General features: G+C 34.7%; 3 protein-coding genes across 5 annotated transcripts; 1 reads left to right on the plus strand and 2 right to left on the minus strand.

The window, feature by feature from the left end:
* Positions 1 to 338: 338 nt before the first annotated feature.
* On the minus strand, positions 339 to 13,163 carry LOC109595122 (inositol hexakisphosphate and diphosphoinositol-pentakisphosphate kinase). 3 transcript variants are annotated; one of them, XM_020010415.2, is made up of 21 exons: positions 13,004 to 13,163; positions 11,555 to 11,749; positions 11,268 to 11,499; positions 11,055 to 11,209; positions 10,662 to 10,763; positions 10,294 to 10,576; positions 9,907 to 10,096; positions 9,665 to 9,853; positions 9,526 to 9,611; positions 9,317 to 9,457; positions 8,383 to 8,617; positions 8,116 to 8,324; positions 7,791 to 8,017; positions 7,241 to 7,738; positions 6,975 to 7,186; positions 6,749 to 6,918; positions 3,313 to 4,470; positions 2,577 to 2,798; positions 2,372 to 2,492; positions 1,537 to 1,697; positions 339 to 1,489 (listed from the first exon to the last, which is right to left on the minus strand). In XM_020010415.2, exons 1-21 carry the CDS (start codon positions 13,115 to 13,117, stop codon positions 534 to 536), a joined length of 5,856 nt encoding a protein of 1,951 aa, XP_019865974.2. In that variant the 5' UTR covers positions 13,118 to 13,163; the 3' UTR covers positions 339 to 533. The 3 variants fall into 3 exon arrangements, with proteins under 3 accessions (XP_019865974.2, XP_019865972.2, XP_019865971.2); XM_020010413.2 differs by having other exon boundaries at positions 2,577 to 2,807; positions 9,317 to 9,454; positions 13,004 to 13,162; XM_020010412.2 differs by having other exon boundaries at positions 2,577 to 2,807; positions 13,004 to 13,162.
* A 2,298-nt stretch (positions 13,164 to 15,461) lies between these two features.
* Positions 15,462 to 16,478, minus strand: LOC109595107 (vacuolar protein sorting-associated protein 28 homolog). The gene is made up of 4 exons (XM_020010398.2): positions 16,330 to 16,478; positions 16,209 to 16,269; positions 15,957 to 16,152; positions 15,462 to 15,904 (listed from the first exon to the last, which is right to left on the minus strand). Exons 1-4 carry the CDS (start codon positions 16,337 to 16,339, stop codon positions 15,533 to 15,535), a joined length of 639 nt encoding a protein of 212 aa, XP_019865957.2. The 5' UTR covers positions 16,340 to 16,478; the 3' UTR covers positions 15,462 to 15,532.
* An 8-nt stretch (positions 16,479 to 16,486) lies between these two features.
* On the plus strand, positions 16,487 to 19,811 carry LOC109595094 (potassium/sodium hyperpolarization-activated cyclic nucleotide-gated channel 1-like). The gene is made up of 10 exons (XM_020010377.2): positions 16,487 to 16,625; positions 17,561 to 17,624; positions 17,676 to 17,917; positions 17,970 to 18,197; positions 18,248 to 18,413; positions 18,502 to 18,638; positions 18,689 to 18,858; positions 18,912 to 19,117; positions 19,177 to 19,386; positions 19,433 to 19,811. Exons 2-10 carry the CDS (start codon positions 17,583 to 17,585, stop codon positions 19,700 to 19,702), a joined length of 1,671 nt encoding a protein of 556 aa, XP_019865936.2. The 5' UTR covers positions 16,487 to 16,625; positions 17,561 to 17,582; the 3' UTR covers positions 19,703 to 19,811.
* Positions 19,812 to 21,265: the final 1,454 nt, after the last annotated feature.

Raw genomic sequence — 21,265 nt, forward strand, 5'->3', positions numbered from 1 at the left:
ATTTAGTTTTTTAACTTTCAAAAAAATATTTATTTTATTTTGTTTTAGATTTTCAAAAATTAGTATATATTTTTTATTATTAAAATTAAATTGACCAATTTCATATAATGAAAACATGCAATATAAATGTATATTCAAGTAACTTATTCATTAGAAGTTTATGGAAAACAAAAAGATATTATTTTCAGGGGGACACCCTGTATATCTTTGGATTTTTAAATTTTTCCAAAAATAAAGCCACAAATTTTGAAGCTGGGAAATTCATTTTTGGCATACATGTTAATCAAGGATTCTATAAGGAGCCATTATTAGTACTCCCAAATATAAATGAAACAAAATTTTTATTCTCTGAACAACTTTTATTAATCATTTACAAAAATACTGTTCGACAGCTGTCAAGGAACAATGATTTAATTATCCATGTATATTATAATACTTGTATATTTCGTAAATATTAATTTCTACGGACAGATTTAATTTTAATAACTCCAAATGTATATCAATTAAGTAATAATGTGTAAGTTCGTTACATGTTAATTTTGAAGAGAATCTTCGCTTTCGGTGTCCCTGGCCTTCATGAAAAGACCCATACTGGCTGCATGTTCAGCTTCGTCAACTCTAACTGTAGTAAATCTTGGATGTTTAGGCAGACCATCCGTTAAAGATGTTTTACGGAAACTAGTACCCTTGTTTGGATTTGTACTTCCACATGGTTGCGAGAGCTGACTTGTAAATACTGGCCTTTGTGGTTTCGGTTCAATTTTACTAAGAGCATTACCAGGATTTGCATTGCAGTTAGTCATAGAAACGCTATCACTTGCTCTTCTGGGTGAATTGTTAGATATGTCTAAATAGCTATTGCTAGTGGGAGACTTTCCATGAAAACTCCTGGAAATTCTTGACATTCTGGGCGGTTCAATAAAACCTTCTTTAATTAATACTGTACCAGGATTCTGTTTGAGTAAATTGAAATCTTTGTTATCCTTATCCACCTTTTTCTCAGCACCTATGTTAAGATTTTTACCGTAGTCGACGTTGTCTGCCTTTACATAATTAATTTTCTTTCCTTCCAAAAACCGTTCCTTGCTAGTGCTCCATTTATCTGATCCCAAAGACGCTAAATTTTTAACGTCCTTGTCATAAATGGCACACTTTTTTAAATCCAACTGGCCCAACAAATTGTTCGAGGCTAATAATTTATCAGATTGCTCAGCATTCTTTGACAATTTATCATTTTGCAACGCGTTCACGCAAATATTCATGATAGCCTTTGGGCAGTTCGTCATTACGACTTGATTATTTTCTGGATAACCGCTACACTCTTGACTATCTGGTATGTCAAAGGTTTCGTCATCTCCCATTGCGAAAGACTGCTCCATTTCTTCCGTCACGGTGACATCATAGTCGGCAGTAGAACCAGCCGTAGCGTCGTTTGTATTGAACTCCACCTCTGAACCTCCTGAAATAGGTGTCACATCACCACTCTCACCTATAAAACAGATATCAAGGCAAGTCGGTCAAATAAATCCAGTTTACCTCTATACAAGGGCTTATGAATACTGGCATAATATTCGGAAAACTCCATGGAGCCCGATATTTCTCTGTCCATGTCTAATAACATTCCTCCAACACTTCCCAGATCTTGATCCAGGCCAGGTGCGGTTGGGAAGATACTAGTTATTTTGTCCATTGTCAACCTATTAATAAATTTTGATTAAATTCATGCCTCGTACAATCTAAAGCAAGTTGTTTTAGTATTTTCAGAAACATTAGTATTAAAATAGCTTTAAAAATTCATATTTTGATAAATAATTGATAAGCATGCAGCAACTACATTTGCATATAATCATGTAGTGTATTGTAAGCATAAAGTGTGATTTGTATAAGTTGTAATTGTTAGTAAGCACAGGTTTACTACGCCAAAATATTATTAAATATAAAAAAATTAAATGTAATTTTCAAATGAGATGACAATAATATTTATTAACTTTGTAATGCCTTTAACAACAAGGTACTTACATTTTCAACAAGTAATAATTGTGCTTTTGGCATTGGCAGTGCAAAACGCCATGCAATAGGAGAGCAGATAATAGGAAGTAGGTGAAATGAAAATAAAAATATATAATGGTAAGGTATTTGTCTAACTCTAAGTTTATTCTAAAATATTTGAAATTCTAATTGTTCATAACATAGTTGCAAATAATTTAAACGATATCTTTTAAATATCCAACGAAGCAAAATTATCGTATATGCCGTTTGATCATCTGTATGACAACCAAATGGTTCACTAGCCTGTTATACTAGAAACAACCTTTATTTACAACCAAAAATTCTATAGATACGTTTTACTAATCATATTTGTTTTAAGTACCCATCTCCGCTAATAACGCTCGACGACATCTCGCTGCTCTCTTTCGAATTAGTTTCAGAATATCCTGGTGATGAGGGGCCGCTATTAGAAACAAAACTAGGAGGTCCGCTCCAACCCACGCCTAATAATAATAAAACAAAAACAAAAAATGATAAAACGGTGAAAAACTTCATATCAAGCCAGGTTTGTGGATGTGATCACTTACTGTTACTGGGCGATTGCAATTTTTGCGAGCTGGAGGACGACAATCCGGATGAACATTGGGTGGGAGTGGGCAGCGGCGTCGACGGGTACTTGGGTGGCGTCGACGACGGCGTTCTGAACAACGGTGCGGCCGTCATGTGGTCGAGAAACGCGTCGATCTGACGGAGCGACAGCGCGTTGTGCAGCGTCTCCAGAGGCCTTATCGGCGGCACTCCTCCAAAACCTTCAATTGCTGAAATATAGTATTTTTTCTAAACTCCAAAATGATTAGTTTGTACAAATGATTTTTTTTAATTGACTATTCGACAGGTTGAATTTTTCTGACTGCGGCCTATTACATTTTTTTAATATAACCCCATAAACTTAATATTTTATTTACACAATTATGTTTAGTTTTTAAATAAATTACGTGCTTGAAAGAAAAAAATGTAAAAAATTGGTTTTTTCTTTAAAAACAAAGATGAAATCACAATTTATAAAATATAAAATAATGATCAAAGTGCATTGGTCAACTTAAAATGGAATAGGCTCCACATATTTTAAACGAAAATTACTGAATAATTCTGTAAAGCAACGAAATCCATTTAAAATTTATCAGAACATAACAACACGAAGGGATGGTTATTATTATTTTTATATTCAATAAAATGACAAAACCGTCTTTCAGGCATTTCTAGGTAGCATCGTTTGTACATATTTAAGAACACGTATGTGATTTAGTTAGGTAACCAACTTACCAGATGCACTAGCCGTGCTGGTGATCATATCCCTGAGGTTGGGTGCGCTGCTGCTCCCCGAAATCACGGCCGTCGAGAACAGTGAATTGGTGCTGCCGCCGATGAGTTTCTTGATACCTAGCGGACCTCCGCAACCGAAACCTAGCATCTTGAAATAGCTCATCTGTCCGGCAATACTGTGTCGATGGCGCCGACCTGTGGCTGCTGCGCTGCCCCCTCCGCACTCTACATCGGACATGCAAGGGTGGTAGTTTTGGTAAGGGTGGGCAGAGGAGGCGGTCACGAGTACCGGGGGGTGTGAGAGAGAGCGAGCCGCGACGCCGGGCGGGCGCATCAGCTGCACCGTCTCGCAACACGCCCCCGGCGCCGCCGTGAAGAACGAAAGCAGGTTGGACGTGGGGGCGGATGAACAAAGCGTACAACACTGATCCGGAACGGGGGGACCATGCTCGGAAGGGTAAAAGCTGTGTGGGAAATGTGGCGGCTCTATGGGACTGAGGCTGTTCGGCGACCTATTGCAACTACTTTCTCTACTGGCACTATTGTGAAGCAAGCTCTGACTGTACTTTTCCAAAAGGAAACTCTTATTCGACAAGCTCATCCAATCTTTATCGAGGATGTTCGGATCGGAGAACGATCTCTGCTGAATTTTATCCTTCAGCCTCTTTGGCTGCCTATCCTCAATCTCTTTAACATCTGTCTCCCAGTTTACTTCCATTGAAACGTCATCGTTTTGACTGTCAATGGTTCCCTGTTTGCACAAGCCCTTAGGCCCGAACCTTATATCAGACAATGGCAATTCGTTCGTGCTCATTTTGCTAAAGCTTTTGGTTTCAAACTCGCACGTGAACAAAGCCAGATTCAACTCAGTCAGAGGCAACTCGTTGGTCGCGCTCTGAGGTCTGGAACCTCCCATTTTTCTTTCAGTTTTAATCTCATCTCTAACGTTACATGAATCTGTATCGCTCTGATTCTCTAATGATCCATCTATTGGACTCAATTCACCTTTTTCGAAGCCAATAGGCAAGAACGTGTTTTCATCGTTCATTAATTCCGCTTTTGTCTCAAACGTTAAGGTACGGACGGGTATTTCAATGGGAGGGGTAACGGGAGTGTTGGTGGGAGTAAGAGAATGATCTGTGGTCGAAGAGGGCGACTCTATTCACCCGTTGATACATTTTTATATAGAAAAAATAAACAAACACAAAAAACCAGTGAGAGAGTTTCGTGTTAGTAAGTGCATGTGTGGCAACATCGAGAGGCGAGATTAGTAAAATATGATAGAAACACACATAGAGACCAAGGACAGCCAAGCAGAGAGGACACAGGAAAAGAAAATAAAAGAATTAAGTCAGTAAACTTTCTACCATCACAGTAATTATATTAACGAATTACAGATACCAAAAAGATTCGGGTGCCAAAGATGTGAAACTTGCAGTATTACTTATATTCTCTAAAATACTACAAACATTCACGGTAGTTTTTTCCTCAAACTTACAAATTTAATTAACATATAATGAATGAATACTTTCAAATTTAGTAATAACAAAGACTACAACGATCATTTTACAATGATAAAAAATTAACAATTATTGGTTATACGTTTTCAATTAAAAAATCAATTCAAGGAAAAAATTGCCAGTAGATTGCTACATAATAATTTATATCTTTAACTTAATTAATATGTTTTTCCAGCCCAAACTAAATAATTAATGTAACAAACTACTTTTTGGCTGAATTGTTCAAGTATTTTATGTATAAATCTTAATTATGTTTATTATATTGAAGTATTTTAAGGAATAATTCTTATTCTTAAACAATTCAGCACTTCCAAATGTAATTCTAAGAAAAATTCGAAAAAATTTAGATTGTTAATGGAAAATTATAAGAAAAACACCAATCTCAAATCATAAAAGAGATGCAAAACCACCACAACGAAGCGAAGCAGAGACCTAGGACCTATAGCATAAAAGATTTTTTGCACACCATTTGTAATGTTTATACTTGGCACAATAACTTTAATAAATGATGTGCAGAAAACCCTTTTCGGCGGATAATCTTAGAGAGGATGGTGGGAAGGAAAAGAGCATGAATAAAGCCGGAAATATATCGGACCCTATGTGTTTATGTGCATAAACCTAAGGGTGGGATGTATTTCGGTGGACAAATATAATTTGGGTCACCATATCGCACGGGACTACCAGACAGATGAGTATTGGAACATCAACTTGACTTTGCTCATGCCAAGCGAAGCCAAAGTTTCTACATCATCAGTAAAAGAATTTGTAAATAAATATTATTAATACAATATAATTATTACTTAACGATACACATCAAAAACGTTTCGTTTAATTGACTTGGTAAAATTTTTGTTAGAAAAATAAACGTAAATGATGTATACAGTCGTATCAAATGCTCTAGATTAATCAAGTACGATCAAAAATTCAAATTTGAAACTAAAAATATTGCAAAAATTTTGTATACAAAATGTACATACCAAAATTAAAAATCAACGTTACTTATCACAACCAAACGTATAATAAATTTTTGCAGGAAATGTTTGATATTTACAAGCACTGCCCCATCCTCCATCTGTAGAAACTTTGTCACATCCAGCTTTTGCAAGCAGACACCCATGTTCGGCTACAGTACTTCAAACAAATACTTCCATTAAATAATTAACACGCTATGTACACGAACCGAACATCGTTCTACATACTCCGTCGTAGTAAAAAAGCGAAGATGTGGAAAATAAACTACCGAGTATCAAAATCAAGTTGAATATACTAGTGGTACGGTTTAAATAAATCCTGTAACTCCATAAATGTAAATAAACTAAACAGAAAAACAAAACGAAATAATTACAGTCGACTTGGGGGTGAGGTATGGGGTGGAATAATAAAAGGAATACGACGTGTAGTGATACTGCTATCCACACACAATGTGCAAATAATTTAAACTAACAATAACAACAGACTGACACTGATTTGAAAACAAAAAACTGTAATTATGATCGTAAAGAATAAATAAACGAAAAAATCCGTCAAAACAAAATAATAAGTACATGGTTGCTGTGTATATAACAATATCACTTTCCCAAAGGTTCCAATTTTTTTTTTGCGTACCTTGGCTATTAACAGCGTCCAGACTTTGATGCAATTTTTCAGCTGCCCAAATAAATTAGTGTATTAATTTTAAAGAACATGCATTTATGAGAAAAATCTGTCAACCAAAAACTGGGAGGTATTAATCTTTAACATCTTCTAGTTCATAGAAACCACTGTCTTAAAGTACTTCTTGTAATTCACGGGGGGGATTCTCAATGGATAAAAACCACAACTACTGTGTAAAACGTAAAAGAACTAGAAGTGATATATCAGGGGGTGGTGAAGAAAAGGGTTCAAATCAAATAAACGGGACAGCAGTGTAATTTTACCTTTTCCTTTCGCCGGACTCTTGTGATCGTAACTCCTCGAACGTGGCTCAGGATCTGGACTAACTGCCCGATTGGACCGTCTACCAGCCTCCGCCTTCTGATTTGCAAGCTCTTCGTTCAAACACTTCGCTAAATGCATAGCTTCATGTCCGCACACTGTGTGTGAACTTCTACAAACACCTCAACAATGAACACCTCAGTAATTAATTTTAATAAAATGGTATACCCTATGGGGATGGGATCGCTGGTTTTTAAATATTGTCGATAGGACGGTGCCTGGGGTGACGTAGGTGGGGAACCGTCCGAGTTTGTAGGGGAATCCTTAGGTTCTACTAAGAATTTCTCTTCATCCAGGGACATCTCCCCTTCTTCCTCTATCCTAGGTGAACACTGGCTCTTCACCTCGTCTGGGGTGGCCGTTACCGATGTGTTGGAACTCTGTAAAACACGCAGTTCAAACGTAACACCCGTTAATGTATTATTAAATCTTACTGGGTTTTTACTAGCAACAGATTCGTTTCTGGAATGCGGCCTGAAACCAGGGCCGGGAGGCAAATTCTTTTGTACGCAACAATTGACGCCGGGGCTGAAATGTAATTCGATGTGAAATCGTTCTTCGCTGCACGGATCCTTGGTTGGATCTTCGTATAACATGATGACTATCTGGGACATGTAGTTCAACTCAGAGACCATCGAGACGTACTCCATGGCTCTTCTCCACTGCTCGTCCTTCTTGATATCCAAAAGGCCACCGTGCCTCAAAACGGTTATTAAAGAGTGTATGTGACTTTCGCTGGTGAAGTAAAGACGAGTTCGTACGTGCCTTCCAGGGCTCGAGACGCCGTGAGAGTATCGAGGATTCAATCGGTTCACTGTCTCTTCGCCCAGCTCTTCGATGTTCCTTTGAAGGTCGGCTTTTATTTTTTTCAACAACGGAGTACAAATACCTTGCCCGATTGTTAGCTTTTCTTGGGCCGTCAGGCCGTACTCCTTAAATCACATTTGTGTCATATTCTTATAAGTGTTAATATTGACGTCTTACTTGTGGTATAACGATGTCAGCTAAATATTTGGCATACATGTATAATTCTTCGGCTTGTTCGAATTGTAGAGTATGCTGATTGTGTTGTAAATCATACTTAATGCAGTCGTAAATGTCGGGTATTTTACTAATATCGAAGGTTTTGTTTTTAGTGAAGAAATCCTTTTCTATTTTACCCCATCTTCTACCCATCAACTCCCAAGTCTCTCCATGATATAATATGGCGTCTACAAATGCAGAAGATTAAATTTGAAACACTACTGATGTGGTCAATAAATAGTTTTTTTGGTTAACCATTTAATTTTCAAGTTGATACATCAATTACCTTTCGTTTTTTGATCTTCTTTTTTAACCTGCACTATTTCCATAAGATTCTTAATCAATTCGTGAACGTGTTTGCAACATTTTACAGGATTTTTAACAAAATCCAACGCATCACTTATGCTGGAGGAGTTGCAGGGATTAATCTTTTCTCGTTCAGTGGGAGTAAAGTCTTTATCCAACTGCATAAGTTCATGTAGCCTGGATTTGCACCTAATAAAAGAGAGAATAGAGTAAAATCAACTTAAATCTGATATTTTACTTTACTCACATGTTTTGATATTTACTGCTATCACAATCGTTGTCGAGAAGTCCATTGGTATTGGCACTTTTAACCATTTGTACCAATATGGGAGTGAGTTCGCCCTCCAAAGCCAGGAGACCTTTTGCAAATGCCGCAGCAGTCATTTGCACTCTCCCTTCATCGGAAGCATATATTTTTAGGTCGTGTCTAAAGGTTGAATGCAATCTTAAGAGGCCCAAACCTTGCGCACCTGCATATTCTCCTAATAAAAACAATAATAATTATCTCAAAGTTTAAGATTTCTTAAAATATATTTTCGCAATATTTCCACCAAAGAGTTTATCAAACGCTTTTAAGGCTATTTTTAAGCCTTGTCTCAGATGTAATGAATTCTATCCATTTATGCCCTACAAGATCAAACTTTTGTTAACTGCAAAATAATTGTGTAAGCGGACAAAAACTCGAGTGTATTCCGTATATTTGTTAGTGCACAATTTGTATAAAAATTTTGTATAAAAATTAAGTTAAGTTAAGACTACTTTTGAAAGAAAAAAATCTCAGCCAATTCATTCAAATAGTTTAATTAAACCACGTTAAGAGATAGGTAGATTCCGGACTATAGGTATAAATTACATTTTAACATCAAATCTACTGTGCACATACTTATTGGAATCAGTGCTTTTTTCTTAAGCTCAGAATAGTGACAAGCAACAGTGCTTTGACATCGTGAACAGCACGTAGAAAAAAGCCCTGAAATTGGTGCCGTCGGAAAACAAACCAAAATGTCAAATAATCAAATATACATACAGATATCAGCAAATGAAAACTAATTCAAAAGGTCGAACAGAACCAAACGAAATAAAAACAGTAGCCGTCAAACTAAAAAATGAACAACTCTCGGATCGGCATTTTGCTAAAAACTAAGAACGTCTGGGAGTTAAATAAGAAGCTGAATACCAACCGGCAAAATGTCTACCTTGTCCGCCGGGATACATGCAGCGGAATATGCGACCCAGCTCCTCCGCCTGGATCCGCCCGGCCGGAGTCAATTCCCCACCCCACTTGAGGATGAGGACCAGCGACGGCTCGGCCGGCTTGTCTACTGAAAGAGACATTATTGTATCTTATTTAGTACAGTTTCGATTACTTGTTGTTTGTCCTTAGTCTTACCATCATCGGAACTTGAACCTCGAGGTCGTCCTTTAGGTTGGTACTTCATCTGCACCTTGCGGTTTATTCCGGAAAAATGTCCGTACCTAAATATTCAATTGAATTGCTACCGAAACGTATATTCTTTTAAAAAACCTACATTTCTAAAACGCTTTTAAGTTGTTCGAGTTTGCCCTGCTTCTCCTCAATTTCAGGATCCGCCTCGTGCTGTTGTATTTCGGCCAACAGTGCCCTGGCGATGTCCAAAATCTCCTGCAGCTGTTTGGGGCGTTTCAATTTCACATGGCCGTGCTTGTAACCGTCGTATTTTTCAAATATTTCAAAGAATCTGAAATCGTTTTCGACTTACCAAAGGCATATGCAAATTTACAAATTACTCACTTCGGATGACGAACTTCCACCTTCATCTTTTGCTTAGGCGTCCTGTCACCGTGTCTGATAACTCCCACCACACATCGCAACTCCATCATTTTACCAAAAGTGGTGGGTACAATTGGAGGGTCGTCCAATTGAAAAGGCACCGACCAGGGAATGTGCAACGTTGGCGCCAATTCCCTCAATATCATATTACCTAAAATATCACATTATTGGTAAGTTATACAGGGTGTTTCACGTCCGTTGTGTTTTAATAATTCCTGGGGAACGGTTTGAAACTTCTGAGATTAACTATGATATTGATTTAACATGTAAAACTGAAGTCCCCAGAAACTTTTATGAACCACGAACATGAATCACCCAGTATGAGCATTTCAACAGTAGCAACATTACCTAATATCTTAGCGCAATCATCGTAATACTTGTTAGAGTTTTTAACGAAGCTGAACCCGTTGACGTCACAGACGAAGGACTTGCCGTTGGCCCGCAGCAAGTCAAAACCACAAACAGCTTGTTTGAACGCCAGACATACCTTCCGCGAGATCAGTTTCTCGGCATTGCTAAGAATCACCGGATAACGTATCTCTTTACCCTCCCGGTCCCGCTCCACTTTTCCATCTAAGGCTGGTGACTTACGTGCCTCCGCATGAGCATAATCCGGACCCACTGTGTATACCTAAATCAAATTTCGTTTGCTTTTGTGCTACTGTGTAATTATGGCCGGGTCTTTTAGTTATCTTAAAATCGCACGTTTGTTTTACCTTAACGTCAGTCCCATCAGTCGGCATGAAGTCTTCGTAAATGAAGCTGCCGGTCTTTCGTACTCTGGACTCCGGCGAATAAACGCTGCTCCTGCTACCGATCTGGGAATAATAGAAACCCTTTAATTACATTTCAGATTTATTTGCGCACATCTGTACACAGTTACTCTGAAAGGACATAAACAAAAACGACAAAGCATGCGACTTAATCCAATAATAACGAAAATAAATATGTACAAAAATCGGAAATAAATCTTATTTGTTCCAACAACAATAAATAAAATGCGGCTTGAAGAATACAGTTTTGTTTCTATACAGAAATATTTGAAGGGGCAACTGTATTCTTCAAAACTGCAGTTATTAAAGTGTTATGTCTACTTATTAAATTTATACCTTTCTAAATAACCTTTGACTCCCCCCGCCAGCGGATGTGGGATAATAGATGTAGATGTTGTGGTCTTCAGCGGAAACCGGCTTTTCCACAAACGGTTTATTGAACACCACCCCATTGACTTCGACATGGTCCTCGGACTCAACTAATTCGTGGTCTTCATCGCGTTAAATAATTAAATGAATAGTCGTAAATAGCGAAAGGTTGTAACTTACGTTTCGGATCCGCACTATCCCTGTCTAATACTGCATACCTAGGAATTTCGATGCCCTCCGCTTCTAAAAGGGCGTACACTTTTCTGCGGTCTTGTATGTCGTACTGCATGTGCAGATTATTGATGACGTAGGGATTGTGGAGTTGGGCGTAGGATATGGCTTTGTCCAGGGGAAAACCCTTTGAGTGAAATGATATTAGGCAGTCGCACACCGGCCATTCTTCCACCGGTTTCTATAAACGTATACCGGCGTTAGCTAAGCAATTGAATGTAGGGAACGTCACTCGCCTGTAGTATGACTTCTTCTGGAAATACTGTGACTTTGATGTACTCAAACTCCTGCAATCTGGTGAGTATCTCCTTCATGGGTTTGCTCTGCGACTTCTTGGCCATTGCGCAGACCCCCACTATCACCACCTTGCCCCCATCCTCCATGTCTTGGGAGCCTAGCACGTCGACGGGGTCGCATAATTCCAAGTCGCCCTAAAATAATTTTTAACGCATTTTAATGTTAATTACGCCTTCATTTATTAAACAACATGACATATTAAATTGAGAATGATGGTGATGATGAACTTAGTGTATTATTGACAACCACCCTTTTATATTTAATTTACACAATGATGATTTTTATTACTTCAATAAACATTAAATAAAATCCACTTATGTTTTCGAGTAAAGAACGAATATTGCACCGCACAGATAATACAAAAATATTATTAATTTATTATGAATATTAATTCAACGAATGCTCAATTGTGTATATATGTTCGTACAAAAAAATACTAAGAAAATACATAATATTTATTCGATTATCAATGAATGTATGTGCACTAAAATCAGTTCGAATAGAGCTCAGATGAAGCCAGGATTGATTCAATATGCAAACAATGTATACTACCCAATGGCTGAATTCCTCGTCGAAAGAACAATGATTTTCGTAACAATTGCCGCCGATATAAAACATGTTTGTTGTGAACGCACACATAAACCATACGGAATTTCCTTATGTTAAAATATTAACTGTTAACAAATAAACAAAACCGATTTATCAGCTTTTATGTCAAGGACACCAAAAAGTGCGTGCGGTGATATCAATGAATATTCATGTTATTTTGGAAATATGCAAGCAAACAGATCAGAACATCGACACATTTTGTATGGCACGCTGGAACAGCAGTCAATGTGGTGTAGTGAAAAAGGTGGAGTGTATTTTCATGCGAGGCACGTGTCACCACTTAATTAACTACAGATTATATTTACATTTCGTCGTCCAAATATACACGGTTCCTGTAAAGTTTAATTTGTAAACGGGTATGATGCCTCTAATAATCGGAGACAACGTAAGAAAAAATTATTAGCAAATCAAATAAGTTCTATAAATATTTGTCCAACTTATTTTTGAAAATACCGATCCGCAGTCACTTTTAAATATTAACTAGTTTAAACTAAAAAATATATTTATACTATAGTTTCCGGGTTGCCTATTCTTAATTTATTTTTTTTTTTTTTAATTTTATAAAATTGTTTATTTTCGTTTTTACAAGTGCACCACAATTTTGCCACAATTTTTGTCACCCAACAAATTGAAATTATTTTTTTAGTAATTTTCTTTGGTGTTATCCTATTAAAAAATATATTAATTTTTAAAAATAATTTACATTAACGAAAAGTTATATTTGACAAATAAGTAACCTTTCAACTAAAAAAATGTAAAATAAAACAGGGCAAACCCACATCTTCATTCTGCAAACACTCATCACAGTAGCAGATCATCGATTGATCACTCATTTTCCTGTTTTTCCTCCATTTTTTCAAACGCCACCAGTCCTTTAACCAACTCCATTCCATTGTTGCTGACAATTTCGCACAATTTCAATAACAATTAATGCAATTTAATTACTGTATGAACAGAACCAAATCCACTAACTCAAGGTTACAAAACAATATTAAAAATTAAGAGCATCTATTAATTAGATTTGATGATTAGATTAAATATTTGTCTTAGTATTATCTTGTTTTTGTTTGTCATAGTGATTACATACCAATTTTGTATACGGTGTGTAAGCAGTTGCATGTGATAATTTGGAATATTCTAATGCATAATTCAAGCAAGCGGTGTTAATAGTTTGAAATGAAGATTAAGGTTAGTTATCTATGCTAGCAGTCAAACAATATACCAGAGGCCAGAGAGAAGAAAGCAATGGATTATCAACATCCTCAATGATAACAGCAGGAACACAATGTACATCAAACGGGCGAGAATCCATCTTTATTGCGATTTAGCTAACTTAAAATAAATAATAATTCCGCGGAACTGAAAATTTTAAACAAAATAGATAAAGAGTCCCAACTGTTTGCAACTTACAGTTCCAACATAAAATTGTGTTGGTCTTGTAGCTTTACGAAGACCCTGATATCCAGTTTCCAATTCTGTATAAGACATAACTGAATCATCTCTGACTGAATGAGATGCCTGAAATTAAAAATTGATCAGAAAAATCCTGACTGGACCATGTAACCTCTTCTTATTCACTTTATTAAATTATTTTCATCTCTCAGCTGAGAGGGTTTGAGCAGGTCAGAAAATATCGATCGTTATCCAACGTCACCATCAAATATTTCCCTCTTAAGTCATTAAGGTTTCGTATTGTATGTTAATATATTCTCTTTTTGTTTATGATATATTTTTAAACTCTACAAGGTGAAACAGATCACCTGTTTATTACTGCGTGAAGCAGATTTTATGTTGGCAACAAGACAAAAAAAACAAGGAGGGAACATTTCTTCTTTTTTAACCCAAATTTAAATTTTCAACGCAAACATTTTATTTCATTAACACTTTAAACACGGATTGTTTCAAAATTTACGTATATAAAAGGCATTAAAAAAGTAAGAATGTCGAAGATGAACTAATGAAAACACCACGACAAATTAAAATGCTTTATTTACAAAGAAATTAAAATATATTCTTAAATCTTAAAATATACTCATGAATATAATAAAGAAATAGTTATAAATAAGTTATTTATAAGAAAACCTTTATTACATCATTTTAGAATTTATATGGTTTCTAGTACAATTCAATCAGACAGTATAAAAATATTTATTTATTTCCTAGTAAGAATTTGCTGTTAGTGAAACATTATTTGGATGCTTGTTTTCTAAAGTATGGATAAATATAAACAATCATATAGGTCAGAAAACAAATATTTTCAAACTATCCGATTTGAAGTGGGGTACCCTATACATATACAACATCAATATCATGAAAAAATATCAAATATATATGTGTATAATTAACACTATTTGTTGAAAAGATTTAAATTAAAATCGTACTAAAGATTTTCTCGTCTCATATATATTCTTGTTATAAGGACCAAAAGTAAATTAAGTTATTGATCATTGCTATAGTTAGCAGCAGAGTTTAAGTCATTTGTTTTTTATGTACTAATAGTTGAATTAAATCTATTTGAGACACTGAGCTATAATTTCAGAAAATTTTAACTTAAAACAAATATATTTAAAGATCTATAATTACCATCAAGTACAAAAATATAACTACGTACGTTTTAAAATTGGTTGAAATTAATTGCTATATATGATCATTACATTATAATGTGATTACTAATGTTTATAATTTAATTACATAAAATATTAATGCCGTGATATAATTATCATATTATTGTTACTAGTCAAATCTTCCTAAATTTTAAAACTTGTTAGATTGGTGATAATATTTAATAAAAGACTCATAGGATATGTCTAAATTATTGTTTTTAATGACTAATTTATAATAATAACTCACCACATTAAATATATTCACAGTACGATCACGAATATGATGAAAATAATATGACGTACAATCGTATGTGCCAAATTTCATAAGATAAGGATTCATTATAGTTTACATGAAAGGTTTTAGTACAATTATAAATCACTGGGACAAAATATAACAAATTAACATTATTCTAGCGACTTTATCCAACACAAATAATTATTAATCCGCCACATTAAACCTCATAGTGCCGACTGACGCATATCTGGAAATTCTTTTATAGTTTTAAAGGTTTCCGTGGAGTAATTACTTTTATTCGAACAATATTCGTCGTAATTCGGTCATAATGGCTTGAATGATGATTTTTTAATTCAGGTTGAACCAAACGATTCGCAAATAATATGAAAAAAAGCAATAGTTGATTAACATATTTTTATTATATGAATATTTAAATTTTGCATTTTAAATAAAATAGGTATAAAATATATTCATGAAGAATTGTGCAACAATTTGTTAAAAGCACTGTAAGAACTTTCTAAATCAAACAACAATTGACGAATTTGGGATTCTGACAGTTCATCAGATGCTTGCATTGAGTTGAGTGTTGCCAGCCACTCTGCAACTTTCTGCTTGCCTTCAAAATCAGATGGAATTATGCTTAGCCTGTTCATTGTGTCTACTAAATCCCGTAACTCTGGATGGAGATCATCCATGGCTCTAATGTCTAGTCGTAGCTTATCCATTATGGTAATAAAAAGAGAAACAATATCTGCAATACATTTACTTGTGTTGCCTTTATCATCTTTAATAGTAATGGGCCTGTCTTCTTTGATTCTCTCTAATGCAGCAGGACAATCAAGCTGAAACATAACTGTTACAGTACTTGTAAAAATTAATAAGTGAACAACTCACTCGATACTTCTTAACAAATGCATCCACTGTAGGAAACTCATCGCCTCTTACTTGACGAAAGGCAGCTTTGTATTGCACTAACAATTTGCTACATGCTCCTGTGTATTCCTTTGGAGTAACACAGTCCCGAATGTATGCCTTTTCAAGTTGTTGCAGTGTGTTGATGACTGCATATAAATCTGCTAAATTGTCGTACCTACAATTATACGGCATGCATAAAATGCGAATTAACAAAGGAATTAATAGCAATACTTATCACGTTCCCTTGCGTTTTGATACAACTTGACTTCTTCAAAGAGTTCTGGACGATTTTCTGAAAGTTGCAAATTGTTTAAGTATTTTTTAGCTGCTTCTTGTAAATTAGCAATCTTACCTTGAGTCATTTTTTAATGAAACATGCACGATTAATTAAAATAATTAATAATAATCCCACTCTTACTCATACAATAAAAATATTTGTTGACATCAACTTGACACTTAACGATGAGATTAACGAGGACAGATGGCGCGACATTCAAGTGGATTTACGGGGGACGATCACAAAGTTGGCGTCAATTGTTATCTGACATGCTCATCAAAGTTTTCGAACAGTCATTTCAGACTATCCTTCAAACAAGATTTAACCTTCTTCCCAAAATAGTTTTACTTCTACACACCGTATGCCAACAGGTAAGATAATAATTAATATTTACAGAACCGATTTTATTATTTTTGTAAAAGATGTAATAATTTGCAAATCAAGTCGTAAATGTGTCTGCAATCAATCATGTGTAATTCCCTTCTAGCAAATAGACCGACATTTATTAGTATATACTGTTGTGCCATTATAACATCCCTAATTTTACAGATTGAAAAATTTTAGCTTAACTAAAAGGACTGAAAACAGTCAGATGTAGTATCCACGTATCTGACGGTTTCTGGTAGTTGATTCTTCGAATAGGACTACCTATTAAATAGCCTCCTCGAAGCTTTTCAGACATTTATAATTAATAATTCTATAAATAAATTGGTAGACGTACCTATTAAGAAGTTTGGTCCTTGATTACTTCCACACATTTGATGTAAAGGAGTAGGTGAGCAAGATTCAGATAAATCCTCAAAGAACAGGTTCAACTGTATACCCACTCGATGTAACCGTGAACTCATTTCTAGCAGGGGATTCCCCAGGTTGCTACCCTGAAAATATATAATCATATAAAAGATACACAAGTCATGCATTTTCTTGTTTGGATGCACAGAGGTGAGTCCCCTCTGTATTCATATTGATTCATTTATACCCCACTAAACGTTACCTAGACATCGAATGGTTTACTGTATCAGCAACAATGCTGACGCCTTTTGGGCGGCGGTTGCATGATAACGTTTTACCAATAAGAATCGAATTAATAAATGCGCGGTCCATTTGCTTTTAATGTTTAGTCGGTTTCTGTGTTGCCACTTAAAATATACATAATTAGTGAAATAGAAAAATAATATTAATTAATATTAGTTGTTTTAAATTAAGAAATGTCTAAAACAAAATGTTAAAAAAATATTAGATATTTCCAAAAATGTTTATAATTATTAAATGAAATAGTAACCGAAATACATATACATATTTCTAGTATCAGAAGAGCCAGAAAATCAATGTCGAGCTACGTAATGTCGAGTGAAACGAAAAGCACCGCGGTAAGATTAAATATGCATACTTACAACAGTCCTCTATTAAAATAATTACAGTTTTCAGCCTACGGCCACGACTGCATCGTACAAACCGCCACCGATGTAGATGTGGTTCTCAAACTATTCCCCGGCGATTCATTGTGCGCCCGAATTCGCAGGAAATTGTCAAGATTGATTGTGGTGTCCGAAAAATGTAAAGTCAACACCAGTAACTTGCGTAGCTTCGGAGCCTTCCTGAAAGAACAGGAGCGGCAACTGACCCAATATCCCCATAAATTACATCCCCAAAGCATCTTAAGGCACCTATTTTAATTATAACGTTATTGGTAATTAAACATAAATTCCTTTCAGATTGTGTTGGGAAATATTTATTATCATTTTGATCTTATTGGACTTATTCCTGCACGCAATTGATTTACCGTTCATGTATGACAACGTTTTTGTCAGCTCATTCTCTTGGATTTTCATTAGAATATTCATTGAAGCCCTCCTCCTGACAAACATTCTAGTTGGTTTGATAACTGGATACTACGATGACATTGCGCAAGAGATTGTGTTTTCATCGAAAAAGATTTTCTTGTAAGATACTCAAATTGACAAAACAGTACCTGATTCCAACTAATTTTTAGGCATAAGTTGAAAACTGATGTACTCTTTTTTATATCGGTTGTCCCCATACAGATTCCCGCCGAATATTATATAACACCAAAGCACAGGGGTTTATTGATATTATTATATTTACTTAAATTACCATTGCTTTTTACATTCCATGGATACTACAAGAGAATTCTCGAGGTACAAGCTTTATATGATGTGACAAATTTAATTTATTCCTCAATTTTAAGAATAAGCCAAATATTTTTAATAGAAAACAATTTTTTAGTTTTTCGAAGTGAAACATCATGTATATTTGAAAACAATAATCATTATCTACATGATATTATATGTCCATTTGCTATGCTGCTATTTAATTTTTGTAAAAAGATCAGTAAGTCACTACATAGGCTTGGTATATAGATCGTAAGTAATAAAAATCAACAAATAAAGAAACTAAAAGTTTCAACTTTCAGAAGAGTCAATGCCACAGTTCCAGCATATATTTATGTTAGTGGTATTTATCAGGCTTCCATCGTTCTATACACTGCAGGATACGGCAAAGCTGAACCTGCTAATCAATTGGAGAATTTATTTATTTGTATCAGTTGGTATTTGTCCAGACTTTTCTTTATTTTTGTTCTGGGTATTAAAATGAAAGATAGTGTTACACGATATTTAACTCTAATATATCCCTAGCTTGTTTCATGGAAAGCATTAAAGTGTCAACTTCGTCGAGAAGCAGATACTTGGCTTTGGAACATGAGCTTGAGGAATATATGAGACACAAGCAACTGCCATCTTACATAAGGAATAGAATTTACACTTATTATGAGTTTAGATTCCAAAGAAGATATTTTCGAGAAGACGAAATTTTGAATACCATTTCTGGTCAACTTAAACAAGTGAAATTAAATTAACCTAACAACATACAATTAATAATAAATACTGGTCGAATTTCTAGGAAATAAATATGCACGCTTGCAAGAAATTGGTTGAGAATGTTTCGTTCTTCAGAAATCTGCCAATGAATTTGTTGGTACGGATTATATCCTGTCTACAAATACAAGTGTTCCTTACAAATGATGTAATAATAAGAGCGGGCACTCCAGGGAAGTGCATGTATTTTATATCAACAGGAACAGTTGCAGTTTATACGAAATCCGGAAAAGAGGTACACGTAACACCATTAACTATTATTTGTTAAAATTTGTTTCCAGATTTGTCATTTAAAAGATGGAGATCATTTTGGTGAAGTGTCTTTGTTATACAAAGATACACTGAGAATTGCATCTGTAATTTCAATAGAGATCTCAGAAATCTACACTTTGGATAAGAAAGACTTTGTTAAAGCCATATATCCGTATCCAGATTTGTTATCAAACATTCAAAATATTGCTGCTGACAGAATGGAAACCGCATTTATGCTCGATGAACATAATAAGAGCGAACTGGCGCAAAGAAAAATGTTATATGATATTGATCATTAACTATTAGTTCCTAGAAGGATACTTAGAAATTTTTCTCATATACATTAGTTTATATTATACTATTTTGTAGGTTGATTAACCAAGAAATAAGAAACATTTTCAAATAAGATATTTAATCAATTTTGCCATAAATATTTATTTACTAGGGTGGTCCTCACATAAAATAGACTACTTCAAAATTTTATTATAAACAAAAAAAAAGGCCGAATAATCTGATTTTGTCTGATCCCTTTTTCAGCCTAATTTAATCCAATTAGATGGTTAAAATCTTATTATTTTTTTTACTATTTTTTTTTTCAAAATAGTTTTGAATTGATACATTACATTACAACAATACAATAAATATTTAATAGTATATACCTCTGGAAAATTATATTCAGAATTGTATATTGAAAAATATAAATACAATGTAATAACAAATAAATATTTTATAATGCCACTTCTTTCTGCAATTCGTGCTTCATCAGATGGGACAAAATCTAAAATCGTGTTTCCTAAAGAATAGAGTTTTGAATATCCTGTGACAAGATCTTACAATTAAAATACGATTTCAGTTACTGGGGAAGCTTGTCGGTGCATTTACAACGAAAATTTGTTAGGATGTTAAACATAAAAAGGACAATATTAAGTCTATCAGTAGTGGATACACAAAAATACAATTTCCTAAAACCTAGATATATAATAATTATTTTGAAATATAATAATACGTTGCTGAATAACTGCAGCATAATTAATTAATTAATTTAATGAACATTTATACTGGGGACTACTATGGCTAACAAAAAGAATATGTTGGCCAATAATGTGACGAACAAAAAGGAATATGTTAAATAATTTATGTAGATACCAATCAGTGTGTGTAAGTTTTTGATATACTGTATGGTCTAAATGTTCACCCACCCTTTTTACTAGGATATCCAAAAAACGTATTTGGTTCTTATTCACCAATTCCATTGTGAATTTGATATTGGTATGTTGAGAGTTAAGCCTTAACCTGAACAAAATAGGAATTTTTTGTCAAACAAAAAAGGAATAAGAAGGGAATTTGTTGGTCACTAACATGACGAACAAATAAGGAACAATAAATTGAAAAAATATTTAACTCCAAATATTCCCTAAATCCAATAAGTTTCATTTCTTTAAGACTAATTTCTGTTACACTGTATGTACTATCGGTTACAGAATTGCATTACCACCTCAAGGTTCATTTTCGCTTGCAGTGTTCGTCGTTGCTCACGACCGATATTTGTGGAGGGGATCATTCTGCTTGGTTTGCTCGGCGCGACGCACGACGGTACGAGACGGTCAAATCGTATTCGTGGTGGGGGAAGTGAGTAGTGTGCCAAGCGATACTGAATTGAAAGTGGTAATGCAATTCTGTAAGCGATAGTACATTTACATCAAAAATGGAACATTTAATTCACACTATTTGTTTAATAGTAGTTACAACGATTTACTTAATAAATTATAATAACTTGTAATAGTGGAAAAAGAATAAATATAATGGGAAAAATTGAAATATTAAGGTTATTTTTGACTGATTACAATAAAAAATAATTAAAT

This window comes from Aethina tumida, chromosome 1 (genome assembly GCF_024364675.1).
Source record: "Aethina tumida isolate Nest 87 chromosome 1, icAetTumi1.1, whole genome shotgun sequence".
Taxonomy (NCBI): domain Eukaryota; kingdom Metazoa; phylum Arthropoda; class Insecta; order Coleoptera; family Nitidulidae; genus Aethina; species Aethina tumida.